Source organism: Apteryx mantelli, unplaced genomic scaffold (assembly GCF_036417845.1).
Source record: "Apteryx mantelli isolate bAptMan1 unplaced genomic scaffold, bAptMan1.hap1 HAP1_SCAFFOLD_302, whole genome shotgun sequence".
In the NCBI taxonomy this organism is placed as follows: Eukaryota; Metazoa; Chordata; class Aves; order Apterygiformes; family Apterygidae; genus Apteryx; species Apteryx mantelli.
This window is the reverse complement of record NW_027118654.1, coordinates 1-20,056: the sequence shown is the minus strand read 5'-3', so window position 1 is coordinate 20,056 and position 20,056 is coordinate 1. Positions and strand designations below refer to the sequence as shown.

The 20,056-nt window shown below is 71.5% G+C and overlaps 1 protein-coding gene across 1 annotated transcript; it reads left to right on the top strand.

Moving 5' to 3' along the window:
• Positions 1 to 81: 81 nt before the first annotated feature.
• On the top strand, positions 82 to 19,645 carry LOC136996244 (latent-transforming growth factor beta-binding protein 3-like). Its single transcript, XM_067317171.1, is given in 17 exon segments — positions 82 to 661; positions 2,609 to 2,965; positions 4,779 to 5,014; positions 5,863 to 5,968; positions 6,365 to 6,457; positions 6,997 to 7,119; positions 7,728 to 7,886; positions 10,384 to 10,569; positions 11,561 to 11,580; positions 12,286 to 12,367; positions 15,614 to 15,709; positions 16,645 to 16,770; positions 17,315 to 17,446; positions 18,107 to 18,235; positions 19,007 to 19,038; positions 19,040 to 19,127; positions 19,506 to 19,645. Coding segments are annotated over 17 exon segments (2,340 nt in total). The 5' UTR covers positions 82 to 426.
• The last annotated feature ends 411 nt before the right edge of the window (positions 19,646 to 20,056 follow it).

The window sequence follows — 20,056 nt, the reverse complement described above, 5'->3', positions numbered from 1 at the left end:
CCCCCCACACACACACCCCATCCCACCCCGGTGCTGGAGGGAGCCCAGGCGTCCGGGTTCCCGCCCACCCTCCCGGTGCCAGAGCGAGCCCAGGCGTCCGGGCTCCCCGCCCACCTTCCCCGTTCCAGCGGGAACCCAGGCGTCCGGGCCCCCCCGCCCCATTCCAGAGAGAGCCCAGGCATCCGGGCGCCCGGTGCCGGAGGGAGCCCAGGCGTCCGGCTCCGGAGCAAGGGGGGAACCAGGAGTCCAGCTCCGGAGCAAGGGGGGGGGACCCGGGCGTCCGGGCTCGGCCCTGCCGGGAGAAACCCGGCGCCGGGTCGGGGGGGGGGTGGAGGGGGCCCAGGCATCCGGGCGAAGCCAGGCGCCCGGGCTCGGCCCGTCGCGGGGCAGGGGGCCCCGGCGTCCGGGGCGGCGGCGGCTGCGGCCATGGCGCGGGCGGGCGCGGGCTGGGCCCTGGCGCTGCTGCTGGCGGCGCTGGGGGGCCCCGGGGGGGCGGCGGTGGCCCGCGAGCGCTTCAAGGTGGTCTTCGCCCCCCTCATCTGCCGCCGGACCTGCCTCAAGGGCCACTGCCGCGACACCTGCAAGCCCGGCACCAACATGACGCTCATCGGCGAGAACGGCCACGCCGCCGACACGCTCACCGGCTCCGGCTTCCGCGTGGGTGAGCCGCCGCCACCCGGCCCCGCCGTGGCCCCGCCGTGGCGCCCCAGGACGGGGATGCAACGGGCACGCGGCGGCTTGCAAGGGGCGCGCGGTCTCTGCACGCGACGGCGCCGGGACGGGCGCGCGGTGGCACCGTGCTGGGCGTGCGACGGGCGTGTGATGGCACCGCAATGGGCATGCAACAGGCATGCGGTCTGCATGCAACGGGCACGCGACGGCACGTGGTGGCACCACGATGGGCATGCAACGGGCATGGGACAGGGTGTCACTGGGGACGGGGCGCAGGACGGCTGCGGGACGGGCGCTGCAGGGGAGCGGCAACAGGGACACGATGGGCGCCGCGATGGGACGGGGACGGCGATGGGGACGGGGACAGGGGGGCACCGGGGACTGCGATGGGCAGGGAGCATCACTGGCGATGGAGATGGGGACCGGGACAGGCCACTGGGACAAGCACAGGGATGGAGCGTTAGTGGGGACAGGGATGGGGACAGGGCACCGGGCACCGACAGCCACCAGGGACAGAGGACCAGGATGGGGACAGGGGATGGGACACGGGGACGGGACACGGCGTGGGGACACCAGGACACCTGCACCGTGGTAAAGGACACAGGGACGAGGGACAAGGCACAAAACCATGCAGGGGCCAGGGTACGCGCCTTGCACGCCGCTTGCACGCATGTCTGCGTGGGCCGTGCACACGCGTGCGTGCTCGTGCGGGTGTTGCGTGCACACGTGCACACGCCTGCGCGGGGACCCCTGCGTGTCAGCACCAGTCCCGCGCAGGCGCCCGTGGGCGCCCACATGTGTCTGCGTGCACACGCGTGTGCATGCAAGCACGAGCACACGGGGCTCTTGCCCGCACCCCTGTCCGTGCACGCACACACGTGTACACGCGTGTGCGGTACGCATGCAGCCTTGCGCACACGTCTGCACGCAGCTCACGCGTGCGCCCTGTGCGCCCACCTGCCCACGCGCCCGCGGGTCGCTGCCCAGCGCAGGGGGATTTGGGGGCTCCGCGAGACCCAGGGTGGGTTTTGGGGTCCGTGCACGGTGCAGGGGTTTGGGGGTGCAGGGAGGGTCTGGGGGTCCCATGCACAGTACAGGGGGGTTTGGTGGGGTCCGTGCACGGTGCAGGGGGGGTTGGGGGTGCAGGGAGGGTTTGGGGGTCCCATGCACAATGCAGAGCAGTTTTGGGGGTGCAGTGGGATTTGGGGGATCTGTGCATGGTGCAGGGGGGGGTTGGGGTCCATGAATGGTGCAGCTGGGTTTGGGGGGTCCACGCACAGTGCAGGGGGGGCGCAGGCAGTGCATGCACAGTGCAGGGGGTCTGGGGGTGCATGCACAGTGCAGGGGGGCGCAGGCAGCACGTGCACAGCACAGGAGATCCATGCGCAGTGCAATGGGGTCGCGTGGGTGCCTGCACGGTGCAGGGGGAGGTTTTGGGGGTGCAGTGGGGGTTCTTGGGAGGTGCATCCTCCCCCCCGATGCCCATCTGCCCGCAGTGGTGTGCCTGCTGCCCTGCATGAACGGGGGCCAGTGCACAGTGCAGGGGGGCTGCGGGGGGGTCCATGCACAGTGCAGGGATGCAGGCATGCTGCAGTGGGTCTGGGGGTGCATGCACGGTGCAGGGGGTGCAGGCAGTGCATGCACGGTGCAGGGGGTCTGGGGGTGCATGCACGGTGCAGGGGGTGCAGGCAGTGCATGCACAGTGCAGGGGGTCTGGGGGTGCATGCGTGGTGCAGGGGGGCCATGCACGGTGCAGGGGGGTGCAGGCAGTGCATGCATGCTGCAGTGGGTCTGGGGGTGCATGCACGATGCAGGGCGGCCATGCACGGTGCAGGGGGTCTGGGGGTGCATGCACGGTGCAGCGGGAGGTTTCGGGGTGCAGTGGGGTTTTGGAGGGGGGGGCAGCGCACCCCCCCTGACGCCGCTCTCCCCGCAGTGGTGTGCCCGCTGCCCTGCATGAACGGGGGCCAGTGCACGTCGCGCTCGCACTGCCTCTGCCCCCCCGAGTTCACGGGCCGCTTCTGCCAGGTGCCGGCGGCGGGGCGCCAGGGGGGGCCACCGCCGCCGCCCCCCCCGGCCGCTGCCGCCGCCGCCGCCGCCGCTGCCGCCCCAGGGCCCCCCGAGGCGCCGGGCCCCGAGGGGGCCAAGGTGGCCGTCTACGCCGTGCAGGTCATCGCCGACGGCCCCGGCGAGCCCCCGCCGGCCCCCGGCCACGGCGCCGGCGCCCACGGGGGCCACGTCAGCCACGCCACCTTCGTGGTGCCCCTGGGGCCCGGGCACCACTCGGCCGAGGGTACTGGGGGCTACGGGGGGCTGGGGGCTATGGGGAGCGCAATGGGGGGATGTGGGGGTCTGGAAGGCTATGGGGGGATGTGGGGGCTATGGGGGTTTGGGGGGCTATGGGGGAATGTGGGGTCTTGGGGGCTATGGGGAGCAATGGGGGGATGTGGGGTCTTGGGGGCTATGGGGGTCTGGAAGGCTATAGGGGGACGTGGGGGCTATGGGGGTATTGGGGGGATCTGGGGGGCTTTGGGGGTCCCAGGGGTCCCAGATCCTGGGGGTCGGGGCTCTGGGGGTGCCCACGTGGGGGGTGCATTGGGCATCCGAGGGTTGTAGGGTCCTGGGGGGCCCCTGCAGGAGGGTTGCAGGGTCCAAGGGGGTCCCGGGTCTGGGGGTGCCCATGCAGGGGGTGCACTGGGGGTCCCAGGTCCCGGGGTGCCCATGCAGGGGGTGCACTGGGGATCTGGGGGTTGGGGGTCCCAGGGTGCCCGTGCAGGGGGGTCACGGGGTCCGGGGGGGGTCCCAGGTCCCGGGGTGCCCATGCAGGGGGTGCACTGGGGGTCCGGGGGGGTCCCAGGTCCTGGGGTGCCCATGCAGGGGGTGCATTGGGGATCTGGGGGCTGGGGGTCCCAGGGTGCCCATGCAGGGGGTGCACTGGGGGTCCAGGGGGGGTCCCAGGTCCTGGGGTGCCCATGCAGGGGGTGCATTGGGGATCTGGGGGCTGGGGGTCCCAGGGTGCCCGTGCAGGGGGTGCACTGGGGGTCCCAGGTCCTGGGATGCCCATGCAGGTGGTGCATTGGGGGCCCGGGGGTTGGGGGTCCTGGGGGGGGCCCTGCAGGGGGTTGCAGGGTCCGGGGGGGGTCCCAGGTCCCGGGGTGCCCATGCAGGGGGTGCATTGGGGGCCCGGGGGTTGTAGGGTTCTGGGGGACCCATGCAGAGGGGTCACGTGGTCCAGGGGGTCCCAGGTCTGGGGGTGCCCATGCAGGGGGTGCACTGGGGGTCCCAGGTCCCGGGGTGCCCATGCAGGGGGTGCATTGGGGGTCCGGGGGTTGGGGGTCCTGGGGGGGGCCCTGCAGGGGGTTGCAGGGTCCGGGGGGGTCCCAGGTCTGGGGGTGCCCATGCAGGGGGTGCATTGGGGATCTGGGGGTTGGGGGTCCCGGGGTGCCCATGCAGGGGGTGCACTGGGGGTCCCAGGTCCCGGGGTGCCCATGCAGGGGGTGCACTGGGGATCTGGGGGTTGGGGGTCCCAGGGTGCCCGTGCAGGGGGGTCACGGGGTCCGGGGGGGGTCCCAGGTCCCGGGGTGCCCATGCAGGGGGTGCACTGGGGGTCCAGGGGGGGTCCCAGGTCCCGGGGTGCCCATGCAGGGGGGTCACGGGGTCCGGGGGGGGTCCCAGGTCCCGGGGTGCCCATGCAGGGGGTGCACTGGGGGTCCAGGGGGTCCCAGGTCTGGGGGTGCCCATGCAGGGGGTGCACTGGGGGTCCAGGGGGGGTCCCAGGTCCTGGGGTGCCCATGCAGGGGGTGCATTGGGGATCTGGGGGCTGGGGGTCCCAGGGTGCCCGTGCAGGGGGGTCACGGGGTCCGGGGGGGGTCCCAGGTCCCGGGGTGCCCATGCAGGGGGTGCATTGGGGATCTGGGGGCGGGGGTCCCAGGGTGCCCGTGCAGGGGGGTCACGGGGTCCGGGGGGGGTCCCAGGTCCCGGGGTGCCCATGCAGGGGGTGCATTGGGGATCTGGGGGCGGGGGTCCCAGGGTGCCCGTGCAGGGGGGTCACGGGGTCCGGGGGGGGGTCGCGGCGCCGGGGGTGCGAGGTGCCGGTGCCGCCGCAGTGCAGGTGCCGCCGCCGCTGGTGAACGTGCGCGTGCACCACCCGCCCGAGGCCTCCGTGCAGGTGCATCGCATCGAGGCGCTGGCGCCCGAGGGGGCCGCGCCCCGCGCCCCGGGGCTGCTGCTCGCCCACCCGGCGCAGCCGCCCGCCGGCCTCAAGCCGCCCGCGCCCCACGGCCGCCCCCACACCCACAAGCCCCTCGGCCGCTGCTTCCAGGAGACCCTGCCCAAGCAGTCGGTGAGGGCGCGCGCGGGGGGGCAGGGGGCTTGCGGGGGGGGGGGGGCACTCACCTTGCACGGGGGGCAGGGGGTGCACGAGGGGCAGGGGGCCACAGGAGGGTGCACGTTGCACGGGGGGTGCGCAGGAGGTGCGGGGAGCACACGCGGTGCACGGGGGGGTGCATTGGGGGGTGCAGAGGGTGCAGGGAGCACGTGCATTACGTGAGGGGCTCAGGGGGTGCACAGGGGGGTGCACGGGGGGCACATGTATTGCACGGGGGGTGCATGGGGTGCACGGGGGGTGCAGGGAGCACATGCATTACATGAGGGGTGCAGGGGGTGCACGGGGGGTGCAGGGAGCACATGCATTGCACGAGGGGTGCAGGGGGTGCACAGGGGTGTACATGGAGCACACGTGTTGCATGGGGGGCGCAGGGGGTGCAGGAAGCACATGCATTGCATGGGGGGCACAGGGGGTGCCCGGGGAGCGCAGGGGGTGCCTGGGGGGTGCAGGGAGCACATGCATTGCATGAGGGGTGCATGGGGGGCACAGGGGGTGCACTGGGGGGCACAGGGAGCACATGCATTGCACAGGGGTGCAGGGGGTGCACGGGGGTGTGCATGGAGCACACGTGTTGCATGGGGGGTGCAGGGGGTGCAGGAAGCACATGCATTGCATGGGGGGCGCAGGGGGTGCCCGGGGAGCGCAGGGGGTGCCTGGGGGGTGCAGGGAGCACATGCATTGCATGAGGGGTGCACGGGGGGTGCAGGGGGCGCCCGGGGGGTGCCGTGCGGCCGTGGGCCGTGCCGTGCCGTGGCGGTGCCGTGGCGGTGCCGGACCCCCGCGAGTGTCGCCGCGTCCCGCAGTGCGGCAGCAACCCGCTGCCGGGCCTCACCAAGCAGGAGGACTGTTGCGGCAGCATCGGCACCGCCTGGGGCCAGAGCAAGTGCCACAAGTGCCCCCAGCTGCAGTGTGAGTGCGGACCCCCCCGCCCCCCCCCGGGGACCCAGGCGTCCGGGACCCCCCCCGCTCCCCCCTGGGGACCCAGGTGTCCGGGACCCCCCCTGCCCCCCCCAGGGATCCCAGCATCCTGGCACCCCCCCCAGCCCCTCACTGGGGACCCAGGTGTCTGGGCACCCCGACTCACCCCCCCCCCGGGGGCCCAGGCGTCCGGGCCCAGCTGGGCCCCATCTCGGGGTAACGGGGGGGCTCGTTAGTAGCCGCTCCGCTAACGAGGCTCCTGCCCAGCCCCTCAGTGCCCTCACCTGGGGCCCGGACGCCTGGGCCCTCGGCTGGGTTCCCCCCCACCCCGCTTCCCCCCCCCCAGGGGGCCCAGGCGTCCGGGCGAGCACGCGTGCTCCTTCGCAGACACGGGGGTGCAGAAGACGGGCCCGATCCGGGGGGAGCTCGGCGGCGACTGTCCCCAGGGCTACAAGCGCCTCAACAGCAGCCACTGCCAGGGTAGGGCGCGAGGGCCCTGCTGCAGGCGTGCGCGCGGTGCATGCGTGTGCGTGCGTGTGCGTGCGTGTGCACGCGTGTCAGGCGCGTTGTGCCCGCAGACACCGACGAGCGCGCCGTGCAGGGCATGTGCATGCACCGCGGGATGCATGCAGTGCGTGTGTGCATGTGTGGTGCGTGCATGTGCCTGGTGCACATGTGTGTGTGCATCTGCATGCATCTGCATGTGTCAGGAGTGTTGTGTCCGCAGACATCAACGAGCGCGCCGTGCAGGGCATGTGCATGCACCGCAGGGCATGTGCAGCATGTGTATGTGTGCATGGTGCATGCATGTGCCTGGTGCATGTGTGTGTGCATGTGCACACACGTGTGCATGTGTGTCAGGCGTGTTCTCCCTGCAGACATCAACAAGTACGCCGTGCAGGGCACGTGCATGCACCACGGGACGCATGCAGTGCGGACGTGTGTATGGTGCATGCATGTGCGTGACGCATGCATGTGCACACGCGTGTGCACGTGTGTCAGGCGTGTCCCCCCCGCAGACATCAACGAGTGCGCCATGCAGGGCGTGTGCCAGAACGGCGAGTGCCTCAACACCCAGGGCAGCTTCCGCTGCGCCTGCAAACCCGGCCACGCGCTGGGGCCCTCCCGCAGCCAGTGCCTCCGTAAGGGGGGGCGTCCCTGGGGGGGGGTCCCTGGGTCCTGGGCAGGGGTCTTGGGGGGGTCCTGGGGGTCCTGGGGGCGTCCAGGGGGTCCCAGGGGGTGTGGGGGGGTCCCAGGTGTTCATGGGGGTCAACAGGTGTCCAAGGGGGGGGGTCCTGCAGGGGTCTATGGGGGTCTTCGGGGGGGGGTCCTTGGTGGTCTGGGGGGTCCTGGGGGTCCCAGGAGATGTGGGGGGGTCCCAGGTGTTCATGGGGGTCAACAGGTGTCCAAGGGGGGGGTCTATGGGGGTCCTGGGAGGTTTGGGGGGGGTCCCAGGGGGGTCTTGGAAGCCCCAGGGGGCTCTAGGGGTCCCAGGAGGGTCCTGGGGGGTCCTGGAGGGATCTTGGGGGGGATCCTGGGGGGGGTCTCAGAGGGGTCCTGGGGGGCTCAGGGTGTCCTGTGGGGGTATGTGGGGGTCCTGGGGGTCCTGGGGGGGGGTCCATGGGGGGTCTGAATGGTCTTGGGGGGGTCCTGAGGGGCTCTGGGGGTCTGGGGGAGGTTTGGGGGGCTGTGGGGGGTGCAGGGAGGTCCCGGGGGGGGCCGGGCGGTTGCGTGACCCGGGCGCCCGCAGCGGAGAAGGCCGAGGAGAAGAGTCTCTGCTTCCGGCTGGTGTCGGGGCCGCAGCAGTGCCAGCACCCGCTGCCCACCCGCCTCTCGCGCCAGACCTGCTGCTGCAGCGTGGGCAAGGCCTGGGGGGGCCGCTGCGAGCGCTGCCCCGCCGACGGCACCGGTAGGGGCGCCCCGCGCCGGGGGGGGGGGGGAGGGGGCGCCCGCCCGTTTGGGGGCGACCGGATAGCGTTGCACGCTGCTTTGGGGCGCTCTGGTGCTGTTGCATGCTGCTTTGGGGTGACCCGGAGCTATTGCACGACGTTTTGGGGCGATCCTGCAGCACTGTGTGTGTTGCACACCCTTCTGGGGTGCTCGGGTGCCATTGCAGGCGTTGCACGCTGCTTTGGGGCGCTTGGGCGGCATTGCAGGCGTTGCACCACATTTTGGGGCACCCGGGCAGCGTTGCACCCTGTTTGGGGGCATCTGGATGGCGTTGCACACCGTTTGGGGGCACCTGGGCAGCATTGCATGCATTGCACCCCATTTTGGGGAGCTCAGGCAGTGTTGCATGCATTGCACCCTGTTGCGGGGCACCCGGGTGCCTATTTCGAGGTGCCTGGGCAGTGTTGCACCCCGTTTTGAGGTGCCTGGGCAGCGTTGCACCCCGTTTGGGGCACCCAGGCAGCATTGCGCCTGTTTGGGGCGCCCGGGTGGCATTGCATGCATTGCATGGTGTTTGGGGGCACCCGGGTGGCGCAGCACCCCGTTTCGGGGAGCCTGGGTGGCGTTGCACCCCATTTGGGGGCACCCAGGTGGCGTTGCATGCATTGCACCCCATTTCAGGGAGCCCAGGCGGCGTTGCATGCATTGCACCCCGTTTGTGGGCACCTGGATGGCGTTGCACCCATTTTGGGGCGCCCGGATGGCGTTGCATGCGTTGCATGGTGTTTGGGGGTGCCCGGGTGGTGCAGCACCCCGTTTCGGGGCGCTCAGGCGGTGTTGCACGTGTTGCATGGTGTTTGGGGGCGCCCAGGCAGCATAGCACCCCGTTTGGGGGTGCCCAGGTGGTGTTGCACACATTGCACCCCGTTTTGGGGCGCTTGGGTGGTGTTGCACGCGTTGCTTGGTGTTTGGGGGTGCCCGGGTGGCGCAGCACCCCGTTTCGGGGCACCCAGGTGGCGTTGCACCCCGTTTTGGGGTGCCCGGGTGGCGTTGCACGCGTTGCATGGTGTTTGGGGGCACCCAGGCGGCGTTGCGTGCGTTGCACCCCGTTTCGAGGTGCCCGGGCGGCGCAGCCCCCTGTTTCGAGGCACCCAGGTGGCATTGCATGCATTGCACCCCGTTTCGGGGCGCCCAGGTGGTGTTGCACACGTTGCACCCCGTTTCAGGGCACTCGGGTGGCGTTGCACGCGTTGCATGGTGTTTGGGGGTGCCCGGGCGGTGTTGCATGCATTGCACCCTGTTTCGGGGCGCCCGGGCAGTGCAGCCCCCCATTTTGAGGTGCCCGGGCGGTGTTGCATGCATTGCACCCCGTTTCGGGGCGCCCAGGCAGTGCAGCCCCCCATTTTGAGGTGCCCGGGCGGCGTTGCACGCGTTGCATGGTGTTTGGGGGCACCCAGGCGGCATTGCACGCGTTGCACCCCGTTTGGGGGCGCCCGGGCGGCGCAGCCCCCCGTTTCAGGGCACCCAGGTGGTGTTGCACACGTTGCACCCCGTTTCAGGGCGCTCGGGTGGCGTTGCATGCGTTGCATGGTGTTTGGGGGCACCCAGGCGGCGTTGCACGTGTTGCACCCCGTTTGGGGGCACCCGGGCGGCGCAGCACCCCGTTTCAGGGCACCCAGGTGGTGTTGCACATGTTGCACCCCGTTTCAGGGCGCTCGGGCGGCGTTGCACGCGTTGCATGGTGTTTGGGGGCACCCAGGCGGCGTTGCACGCGTTGCACCCCGTTTGGGGGCGCCCGGGCGGCGCAGCCCCCCGTTTCGGGGCACCCAGGTGGTGTTGCACACGTTGCACCCCGTTTCAGGGCGCTCGGGCGGCGTTGCATGCGTTGCATGGTGTTTGGGGGCACCTGGGCGGCGTTGCACGCGTTGCACCCCGTTTGGGGGCGCCCGGGCGGCGCAGCCCCCTGTTTTGGGGTGCCCAGGTGGCGTTGCGTGCATTGCACCCCGTTTTGGGGCGCCCAGGTGGTGTTGCACACGTTGCACCCCGTTTCAGGGCGCTCGGGTGGCGTTGCATGCGTTGCATGGTGTTTGGGGGCACCCAGGTGGCGTTGCACGTGTTGCACCCCGTTTGGGGGCACCCGGGCGGCGCAGCACCCCGTTTCAGGGCAGCCAGGTGGTGTTGCACACGTTGCACCCCGTTTCAGGGCGCTCGGGGTGGCGTTGCACGCGTTGCATGGTGTTTGGGGGCACCCGGGCGGCGTTGCACGCGTTGCACCCCGTTTGGGGGCACCCGGGCGGTGTTGCACGCGTTGCACCCCGTTTGGGGGCACCCAGGTGGCGTTGCGTGCATTGCACCCCGTTTGGGGGCACCCGGGCGGCGTTGCACGCGTTGCATGGTGTTTGGGGGCACCCGGGCGGCGTTGCACGCGTTGCACCCCGTTTGGGGGCGCCCGGGCGGCGCAGCCCCCCGTTCGGGCCCCCCCCCCGGCGGGCGGCGCGGCGCTGACGCCCCCGCAGCGGCCTTCAAGGCCATCTGCCCGGCGGGGAAGGGCTACCACATCCTGACGTCCCACCAGACCTTGACCATCCAGGGCGAGAGCGACTTCACCCTGCACATCCACCCCGACGGGGCGCCCGAGCGGCCCCCCCGGCCCCCCCCCGCCCGCCCCAGCCCCGCCCCCCCGGGCGGGGCCCCGCCCCCAGGTCGGTCCCCCCGCGACCCCCCCCGCGACCCCCCCCAGGGCCCCCTGTGACCCCCCCCACCCCCAGGTCGGTCCCCCCGCCACCCCCCCCCGCGACCCCCTGTGACCCCCCCGCCCCCAGGTCGGTCCCCCCGCGACCCCCCCCCGCGACCCCCCCCAGGGCCCCCTGTGACCCCCCCGCCCCCAGGTCAGTCCCCCCCCAACCTCCATGAACCCTGTGACCCCCACGACCCCTGTGACCCCCCAGGTCGGTCCCCCCCACCCCTGTGACCTCTGTGACCCCTGTGACCCCCTGTGACCCCCACGACCCCTGTGACCCCCCAGGTTGGTCCCCCCCCACCCCTGTGACCTCCATGACCCCCTGTGACCCCCCCCTGCCCCCAGGTCAGTCCCCCCGCCACCCCCCCCAGGACCCCCTGTGACCCCCCCACCCCCAGGTCAGTCCCCTCCCCAACCTCCATGACCCCCTGTGACCCCCTGTGACCCCCACGACCCCTGTGACCCCCCAGGTCGGTCCCCCCCACCCCTGTGACCTCTGTGACCCCTGTGACCCCCTGTGACCCCCATGACCCCTGTGACCCCCCAGGTTGGTCCCCCCCCACCCCTCTGACCTCCATGACCCCCTGTGACCCCCCCCAGGACCCCCTGTCCCCCCATGACCTCATGTCCCCCCCCCCCATGTCCCCATGTCTGTCTCCCCCCCCAAAGGTCCCCCAGGGTCCCTGTGCCCCCCTCCAAGGTCCCTTGTCCCCCCCCATGACCCCGTGTCTCCCCCCTGTCCCCGCTGTGTCCCCCCAAGGTCCCCCGTGACCCCCCACGACCCCACGTCCCCACGCAACCCTGCGTCCCCCCCCCACTCCCCTGCCCCCCCCAATGTCCCCCCAGGGTCCCTGGGTCCCCCCCCCCGCGTCCTTGTCCCCCCCCCGGGTCCCCAGGTCCCCCCCGCGGGGCCGGGACCCCCATCGGGTCTCACTGTCCCCCTCCCCTTGCAGCCGTGACGCCCCTGGCCATGGTGAGTGGGGACACGGGGGACACGGGGGGAACGAGGGAGGACGAGGGGACGTGGGGACATGGGGAGGACGAGGGACGTGGGGACACGGGGGGAACGAGGGGACGAGGGGACACGGGGGGAACGAGGGAGGACGAGGGGACGTGGGGGACGTGGGGACATGGGGAGGACGAGGAGGGATGAGGGGACATGGGGACATGGGGGGACATGAGGGGACGAGGGGATGGGAGGACATGGGAGGACACAGGGGGATAAAGGGACATGGGGGACATGGGGACATGGGGAGGACGAGGGGGATGAGGGGACACGGGGACACGGGGGGACACGGGGGGATGAGGGGACATGGGGGACGAGGGGACAATGGAAAATGTGGGGAGGGACACGGGGGACATGGGACGAGGGGGGATGAGGTGGCCTGGGGGACATGAGGCACCCTGGGGGGACCTGGGGGGAGGTGGCAGGTGACGAAGGGACCTGAGGGGACCCCGGGGGGTCCCGGGGGGGCAGAGGGTGACGAGGGGACAGGAGGGGACACAGGGAGTCCCAGGGGTGGCAGGTGACGAGGGGACCCAAGGGGACCCTGGGGGGGGCGGTGGGTGATGAGGGGACCCGAGGGGACAGGAGGGGACCCAGGGGGTCCCGGGGGGACAGCGGGTGACAAGGGGACCCGAGGGGACCTGCGGGCACCGGCGGGTGACGCTCCCGCAGCTCCCGGCTTTCGGGACCAACTCGGAGGAGCAAGCGGTCGAGCAGCTCGACGGGGGCACGACGCCGGGGGGACGCTACCCCGGTGAGACCCGGGGACGGGGACGGGATGGGGACGGGATTGGGGATGGAGATGGGAATGGGGATGGAGATGGGAACGGGGGACGCTACCCCGGTGAGACCCCGGGACGGGGACGGGATGGGGACGGGATTGGGGATGGAGACGGGAATGGGGGACGCTACCCCGGTGAGATCCCGGGGACGGGATTGGGGATGGGGACGGGATTGGGGATGGAGACGGGAATGGGGGACGCTACCCGGTGAGACCCGGGGACGGGGACGGGATGGGGACGGGATTGGGGATGGAGATGGGAATGGGATGGAGATGGGAACGGGGGACGCTACCCCGGTGAGACCCCAGGGACGGGGACGGGATGGGGACGGGATTGGGGATGGAGATGGGAATGGGGATGGTGACGGAAATGGGGGACGCTACCCCGGTGAGACCCCGGGGACGGGGACGGGATGGGGACGGGATGGATGGGGACGGGATTGGGGATGGGGGCAGGAATGGGGACGCTACCCCGGTGAGACCCGGGGACGGGGACGGGATGGAGATGGGAATGGGGATGGAGATGGGAATGGGGGACGCTACCCCGGTGAGACCCCGGGACGGGGACGGGATGGGGACGGGATTGGGGATGGAGATGGGAATGGGGGACGCTACCCGGTGAGACCCCGGGGACGGGATGGGGACGGGATTGGGATGGAGATGGGAATGGGGACGCTACCCCGGTGAGACCCCGGGGACGGGGACGGGATGGGACGGGATTGGGGATGGAGATGGGAATGGGGATGGAGATGGGAACGGGGGACGCTACCCCGGTGAGACCCCGGGGACGGGGACGGGATGGGGACGGGATTGGGGATGGAGACGGGAATGGGGGATGCTACCCCGGTGAGATCCCGGGGACGGGATTGGGATGGGGACGGGATTGGGGATGGAGACGGGAATGGGGGACGCTACCCGGTGAGACCCCGGGACGGGGACGGGATGGGACGGGATTGGGGATGGAGATGGGAATGGGGATGGAGATGGGAACGGGGGACGCTACCCGGTGAGACCCCAGGGACGGGGACGGGATGGGGACGGGATTGGGGATGGAGATGGGAATGGGGATGGTGACGGAAATGGGGGACGCTACCCCGGTGAGACCCTGGGACGGGGACGGGATGGGGACGGATTGGGGATGGGGGCAGGAATGGGGGACGCTACCCCGGTGAGACCCCGGGGACGGGGACGGGATGGGGACGGGATTGGGGATGGGGGCAGGAATGGGGGACGCTACCCCGGTGAGACCCCGGGGACGGGGACGGGATGGGGACGGGATTGGGGATGGAGATGGGAATGGGGGACGCTACCCCGGTGAGACCCCGGGGACGGGGACGGGATGGGGACGGGATTGGGGATGGAGATGGAATGGGGATGGAGATGGGAATGGGGGACGCTACCCCGGTGAGACCCTGGGGACGGGGACGGATGGGGACGGGATTGGGGATGGAGATGGGAATGGGGGACGCTACCCCGGTGAGACCCCGGGGACGGGGACGGGATGGGGACGGGATTGGGATGGAGATGGGAATGGGGATGGAGATGGGAATGGGGGACGCTACCCCGGTGAGACCCCGGGGACAGGGACGGGATGGGGACGGGATTGGGGATGGAGATGGGAATGGGGATGGAGATGGGAATGGGGGACGCTACCCCGGTGAGACCCCGGGGACGGGGACGGGATGGGGACGGGATTGGGGATGGAGATGGGAATGGGGGACGCTACCCCGGTGAGACCCCGGGGACGGGATGGGGACGGGATTGGGGATGGAGATGGGAATGGGGGACGCTACCCCGGTGAGACCCTGGGGACGGGGACGGGATGGGGACGGGATTGGGGATGGAGATGGGAATGGGGATGGAGATGGGAATGGGGGACGCTACCCCGGTGAGACCCTGGGGACGGGGACGGGATGGGGACGGGATTGGGGATGGGGACAGGAATGGGGGACACTACCCCGGTGAGATCCCGGGGACGGGGACGGGATTGGGGACGGGAATGGGGACGGGGACAGAATGGGGACGGGAATGGGGGGCGCTACCCCGGCGAGACCCTGGGGACGGGACGGGATGGGGACGGGATTGGGGATGGAGATGGGAATGGGGATGGGGATGGGATTGGGGACAGGATTGGGGATGGGGACGGGGGGACGCTACCCCGGTGAGACCCCGGGGACGGGATTGGGGACGGGGACGGGAATGGGGGGCGCTACCCCGGCGAGACCCCTGGGGATGGGGTTGGGGATGGGGACGGGGACGGGAATGGGGATGCGGGCGGCATGGGGATGGGAGGGCGCCACCCAGTGAGACCCCCATGGATGGGGACGGGACGGGGACGGGGGGCTCTACCGCGGTGAGACCCCCGGGGATGGGGATGGGGACAGGACGGCAGTCAAGACGTGCATGGGGACACGGATGGGAACTGGGGTGGGGACACGGATGGGGACACAGCGGGGACGGGGACACGGCGGGTGACGTGCCGGTCGCAGAGGTGGTGGCGTGTCCCACCACGGCGGTGGTCTGGGGACGGGGACACGGCGGGGACGGGGACACGGCGGGGACAGGGATGGGGACACGGTGGGGACGGGGACACGGCGGGGACAGGGATGGGGACACGGCGGGGACAGGGACACGGCGGGTGACGTGCCGGTCGCAGAGGTGGTGGCGCGTCCCACCACGGCGGTGGTCTGGGACGGGGACACGGCGGGGACGGGGACACGGCGGGGACAGGGATGGGGACACGGCGGGGATGGGGACAGGGCGGGTGACGTGCCGGTCGCAGAGGTGGTGGCGCGTCCCACCACGGCGGTGGTCTGGGGACGGGGACACGGCGGGGACGGGGACACGGCGGGGACAGGGATGGGGACACGGTGGGGACGGGGACACGGCGGGGACAGGGACGGGGACACGGTGGGGACGGGGACACGGTGGGGACGGGGACACGGCGGGGACAGGGACGGGGACACGGCGGGGACAGGGATGGGGACACGGCGGGGACGGGGACAGGGCGGGTGACGTGCCGGTCGCAGAGGTGGTGGCGCGTCCCACCACGGCCGTGGTCTGGGGACGGGGACACGGCGGGGACAGGGATGGGGACACGGTGGGGACGGGGACACGGCGGGGACAGGGATGGGGACACGGCAGGGACGGGGACACGGCGGGGACAGGGATGGGGACACGGCGGGGACGGGGACAGGGCGGGTGACGTGCCGGTCGCAGAGGTGGTGGCGCGTCCCACCACGGCCGTGGTCTGGCGCGTGGTGGCGGAGCAGCACACCCGCAGCGCCGCCGAGATCGCCCCCACCCAGGTCACTGGTGAGACCCCCCCCCCCCGGGACCCCCCGGGACCCCCCGAGCCTCATGGGACCCCCCGACCTCCCAAAGACCCCCCAGAGCCCCCTGGGACCCCCTGGGACCACCCGGGACCCCCCAAAGTCCTCTGGGACCCCCTGACCTCCCTGGGACCCCTGGGACCCCCCTGAGCCCTCCGGGACCCCCCGATCCCCCTGACCTCCCCAAGACCCCCCAGAGACCCCTGGGACCCCCCCAATCTCCCTGGGACCCCCCTGACCTCCCCAAGACCCCCCAGAGACCCCTGGGACCCCCTGGGACCCCCCCCCCCGAGCCCTCCAGGACCCCCCGACCTCCCTGGGACCCCCAGGATCCCCTTGACCTCCCCCAGGCCCCCAATAGCCCCTGGGACCCCCCAGACCCACGGGAGCCCCCAGACCTTCCTGGGACCCTCTGGCTCTCCCTGAGCTCCCCATGGCCCCCTGGGGCCCCCCAAACCTCCCCGGGACCCCCAGTATCCCCCCGGGAACCCCCAGACCCTTCTAGGACCCCTGGATCCACCTCCCCTTCCCAGGACACCCAGATCCTCCTGGGACCCCCCAGACTCTCCTGGGACCCCCAATCGCCCACTGGGACCCCCAGACCTGTGGGACCACCCAGACCCCCCCAGGACCCCCTAAACCCCCCTGGGACCCCCCAGGACCCCCTAAACCCCCCTGGGAGCCCCCAGAGCCCACTGGGACCCCCAGACCCATGACACCACCCAGACCCCCCCAGGACCCCCTAAACCCCCCTGGGACCCCCCAGGACCCCCCAAACTTCCCTGGGAGCCCCCAGAGCCACTGGGACCCCCAGACCCATGGCACCACCCAGACCCCCCCAGGACCCCCATAGCCTCCCGGGACCCCCCAGGACCCCCCCAACCCCCTCCCCCCGGTGCCGATCCGCGTGTGCCGCAGAGACGGACGAGTGCAAGCTGAACCGCAACATCTGCGGGCACGGAGAGTGCGTGATGGGGCTGAGCGGGTACAGCTGCCTCTGCTACCCCGGGTACCGCTGGCACCCGCAGCGCCGCTACTGCACGGGTGGGCACACGCGTGTGCGTGCATGGGGAGCGCGTGTGCACGGGGTGCGTGTGCACGTGCACGGGGAGTGCGTGTGCACGGGGAACGCGTGATGGGGCTGAGCGGGTGCAGCTGCCTCTGCTACCCCGGGTACCGCTGGCACCCACAGCGCCGCTACTGCACGAGTGGGCACACGCGTGCGTGTGCACGGGGAGCGCGTGTGCACGGCGAGCGCGTGTGCACGGGGAGCGCGTGATGGGGCTGAGCCGGTGCAGCTGCCTCTGCTGCCCTGGGTGCTGCTGGCCCCTGCAGCGCTGCTGCTGCACAGGCGGGCACACGCGTGTGCATGCACGGGGAGCACACGTGCATGGGGTGCGTGTGCACGTGCACGGGATGCGTGTGCACGGGAGCGCGTGATGGGGCTGAGCGGGTGCAGCTGCCTCTGCTGCCCCGGGTACCGCTGGCACCTGCAGTGCTGCTGCCGCACGGGCGGGCACAGGCGCGTGTGTGCACGGGGGGCTCCCTGCACACGCGTGTGCCCCGCGTGACGCCTGTGCGTGCGCAGACGTGAACGAGTGCGAGGCGGAGCCGTGCGGCCCCGGCCGCGGCGTGTGCATGAACACGGGCGGCTCCTACAACTGCCACTGCCACCGCGGCTACCAGCTCAAGGTGCACAAGGGCGTGCGCTCCTGCGTCGGTGAGTGCCCCCGGCGGGACGCGGGACACGGGGACACGGGGATGGGGACACCGGGATGGAGACGGGGATGGGGACACATGGACACAGGGATGAAGACATGGGGATGAGCATGGGGATATAGGGATGGGGACATGGAGTTGGGGACACGGGGACATTAGCGATGGGGATGGGGACAGGGATGGGGACACGGGGACGTGGGATGAGGATGGGGATATAGGGATGGAGACATGGGGATGGAGACTCAGGAATGGGGACATGGGGATGGGGATGGGGATGTGGGGATGGGGACATGGAGTTGGGGACATGGGGACATAGCGATGGGGATGGGGACAGGGATGGGGACACAGGGACATGGGGATGAGGATGGAGATATGGGGATGGGGACTCAGGAATGGGGACATGGGATGGGAGCAGGGACGCGGATGGGGACAGGGATGGGGACATGGGGATGGGGAGAAGGACATGGGGACACAGGGACAGGGTTGGGGACAGGGACACAGGGAGATGGGGCTGGGAATAGCCACAGGGATGGGGACAGGGACATGGGGACGGGATTGGTATGGGGATGGGGACGTGGGCTGGGGTCTGGGGACACGGGGACGAGGCAGGGGACACGGGCCGGGGTCTGGCGGCGGCGGCGGCGCTGAGCCCTGCGCGCAGACGTGGACGAGTGCGCCAAGGCGGACATCTGCGGGGATGGCGGCACCTGCGTCAACCTGCCCGGCCACTACAAGTGCGAGTGTCACGCGGGCTATCGGCGCAAGAGCGCCCGGCAGCCCCTCTGCGAAGGTGGGGACGCGGGGACCGTGCCATGGGGATGGGTGCACGGGGACGGGCACGTGGACATGGGGATGGACATGGGGACATGGGGACGGGCATGGCATGGGGACACGGGGACATGAGGACAGGGCATGGGGAGGGGTGCACGGGGATGGGAGCATGTGGATATGGGGACATGCACGTGGACACAGGGACATGCATGTTGCATGGGGATGGGTGCACGGGGACGGGCACGGGGACATGGGGACATGAGGACAGGGCATGGGGAGGGGTGCACAGGAGCACGTGGACACAGGGACATGCATGTTGCATGGGGATGGGTGCACGGGGACGGGCACTGGGACATGGGGACATGAGGACAGGGCATGGGGAGGGGTGCACAGGAGCACGTGGACACAGGGACATGCATGTGGCATGGGGATGGGTGCATGGGGATGGACACGGGGACATGGAGACATAGGGATGGGCATGGGGATGGGAGCATGGGGACAAAGGGACACGGCATGGAGACGGGCACGGGGACACAGGGACAGGAGCATGGGGACACGGGGGTGCACATGGCACAGGGACATGGGGGGACACAGGGATGTGGGGAAATGGGGACGCACAAGGCCACCAGGACAGGAGGGCAACGGGGACCCCAATGCTGGGGACGATGGGGACCCCCAGCCGCGGGGACACGGGGGACCTCAGCGATGGGGACCCCCGCCCCAGGGCGGCGGGGATGCGGGGTGGCCCCACGGTGACACGTGGTGCCGGGGCCACCCCGGCTCCCCGCAGACATCAACGAGTGCCTGGACGCGGGGACCTGCCCCCGAGGGCAAGTGCGAGAACCAGCCGGGCACCTTCGTCTGCAGCCCGTGTCCCCCCGGCTTCCGGGGCCACAACGGCGCCTGCCACGGTACCGACCCCGGGGCCCCGGCGTCCGGGTGCCCCCCAGCCCCCGAGATCCCAGGTGTCCTGGTGCCCCTGTCCCCTGGGGACCCCAGCGTCTGGGTGCCCCCCTTCTCCCTGGGGACCTGGGTGCCCCCCACCCCTCCCGCCCTGGGGCCCAGGCGTCCGGGTGCCCCCCTGCCCCTAAGGTCCCAGGTGTCCTGGTGTCCCTGTCCCCCAGGGACCCCAGCGTCTGGGTGCCCCCCTTCTCCCTGGGGACCTGGGCACCCCCCACCCCTCCTGCCCTGGGGCCCAGGCGTCCGGGTGCCCCCCACCCCGGGGCCCAGGCGTCCGGGCGCCCTCCGCGCGGGGGCCCAGGCGTCCGGGCGCTGACGGGCCGCCGCAGACGTGAACGAGTGCGAGGCCGGGGGTCTCTGCGCCAGCGGCGTCTGCGTCAACACCCTGGGCTCCTTCAAGTGCCAGTGCCCGGCGGGGCTGCACGCCGCCAAGGACCGGCCGCGCTGCGAAGGTGCGGGGGGCGCTTAGAGGGGGCCGGGGGGGGTCTATAGGGGCTGGGGGGGATATAGAGGGTGTACGGGTGTTGCATGGGGGGCTGGGGTGGATCTATAGGGTCTGGGGGGGATACGTGGGGTGTAGGGCTGTGCACGGGGAGCTGGGGGTGGATCTATAGGGTCTGGGGGAACATGCGGGGTGTAGGGGCCGTGCATGGGGGTCTGGGGTGGATCTAAAGGGTCTGGGGGGGATATGTGGGGTGTAGGGGCCGTGCATGGGGAGCTGGGGGTGGATCTATAGGGTCTGGGGGGATACGTGGGGTGTAGGGCTGTGCATGGGGTCTGGGGGTGGATCTAAAGGGTCTGGGGGGATATGTGGGGTGTAGGGCCGTGCATGGGGTCTGGGGGTGGATCTATAGGGTCTGGGGGATATAGGGGGTGTAGA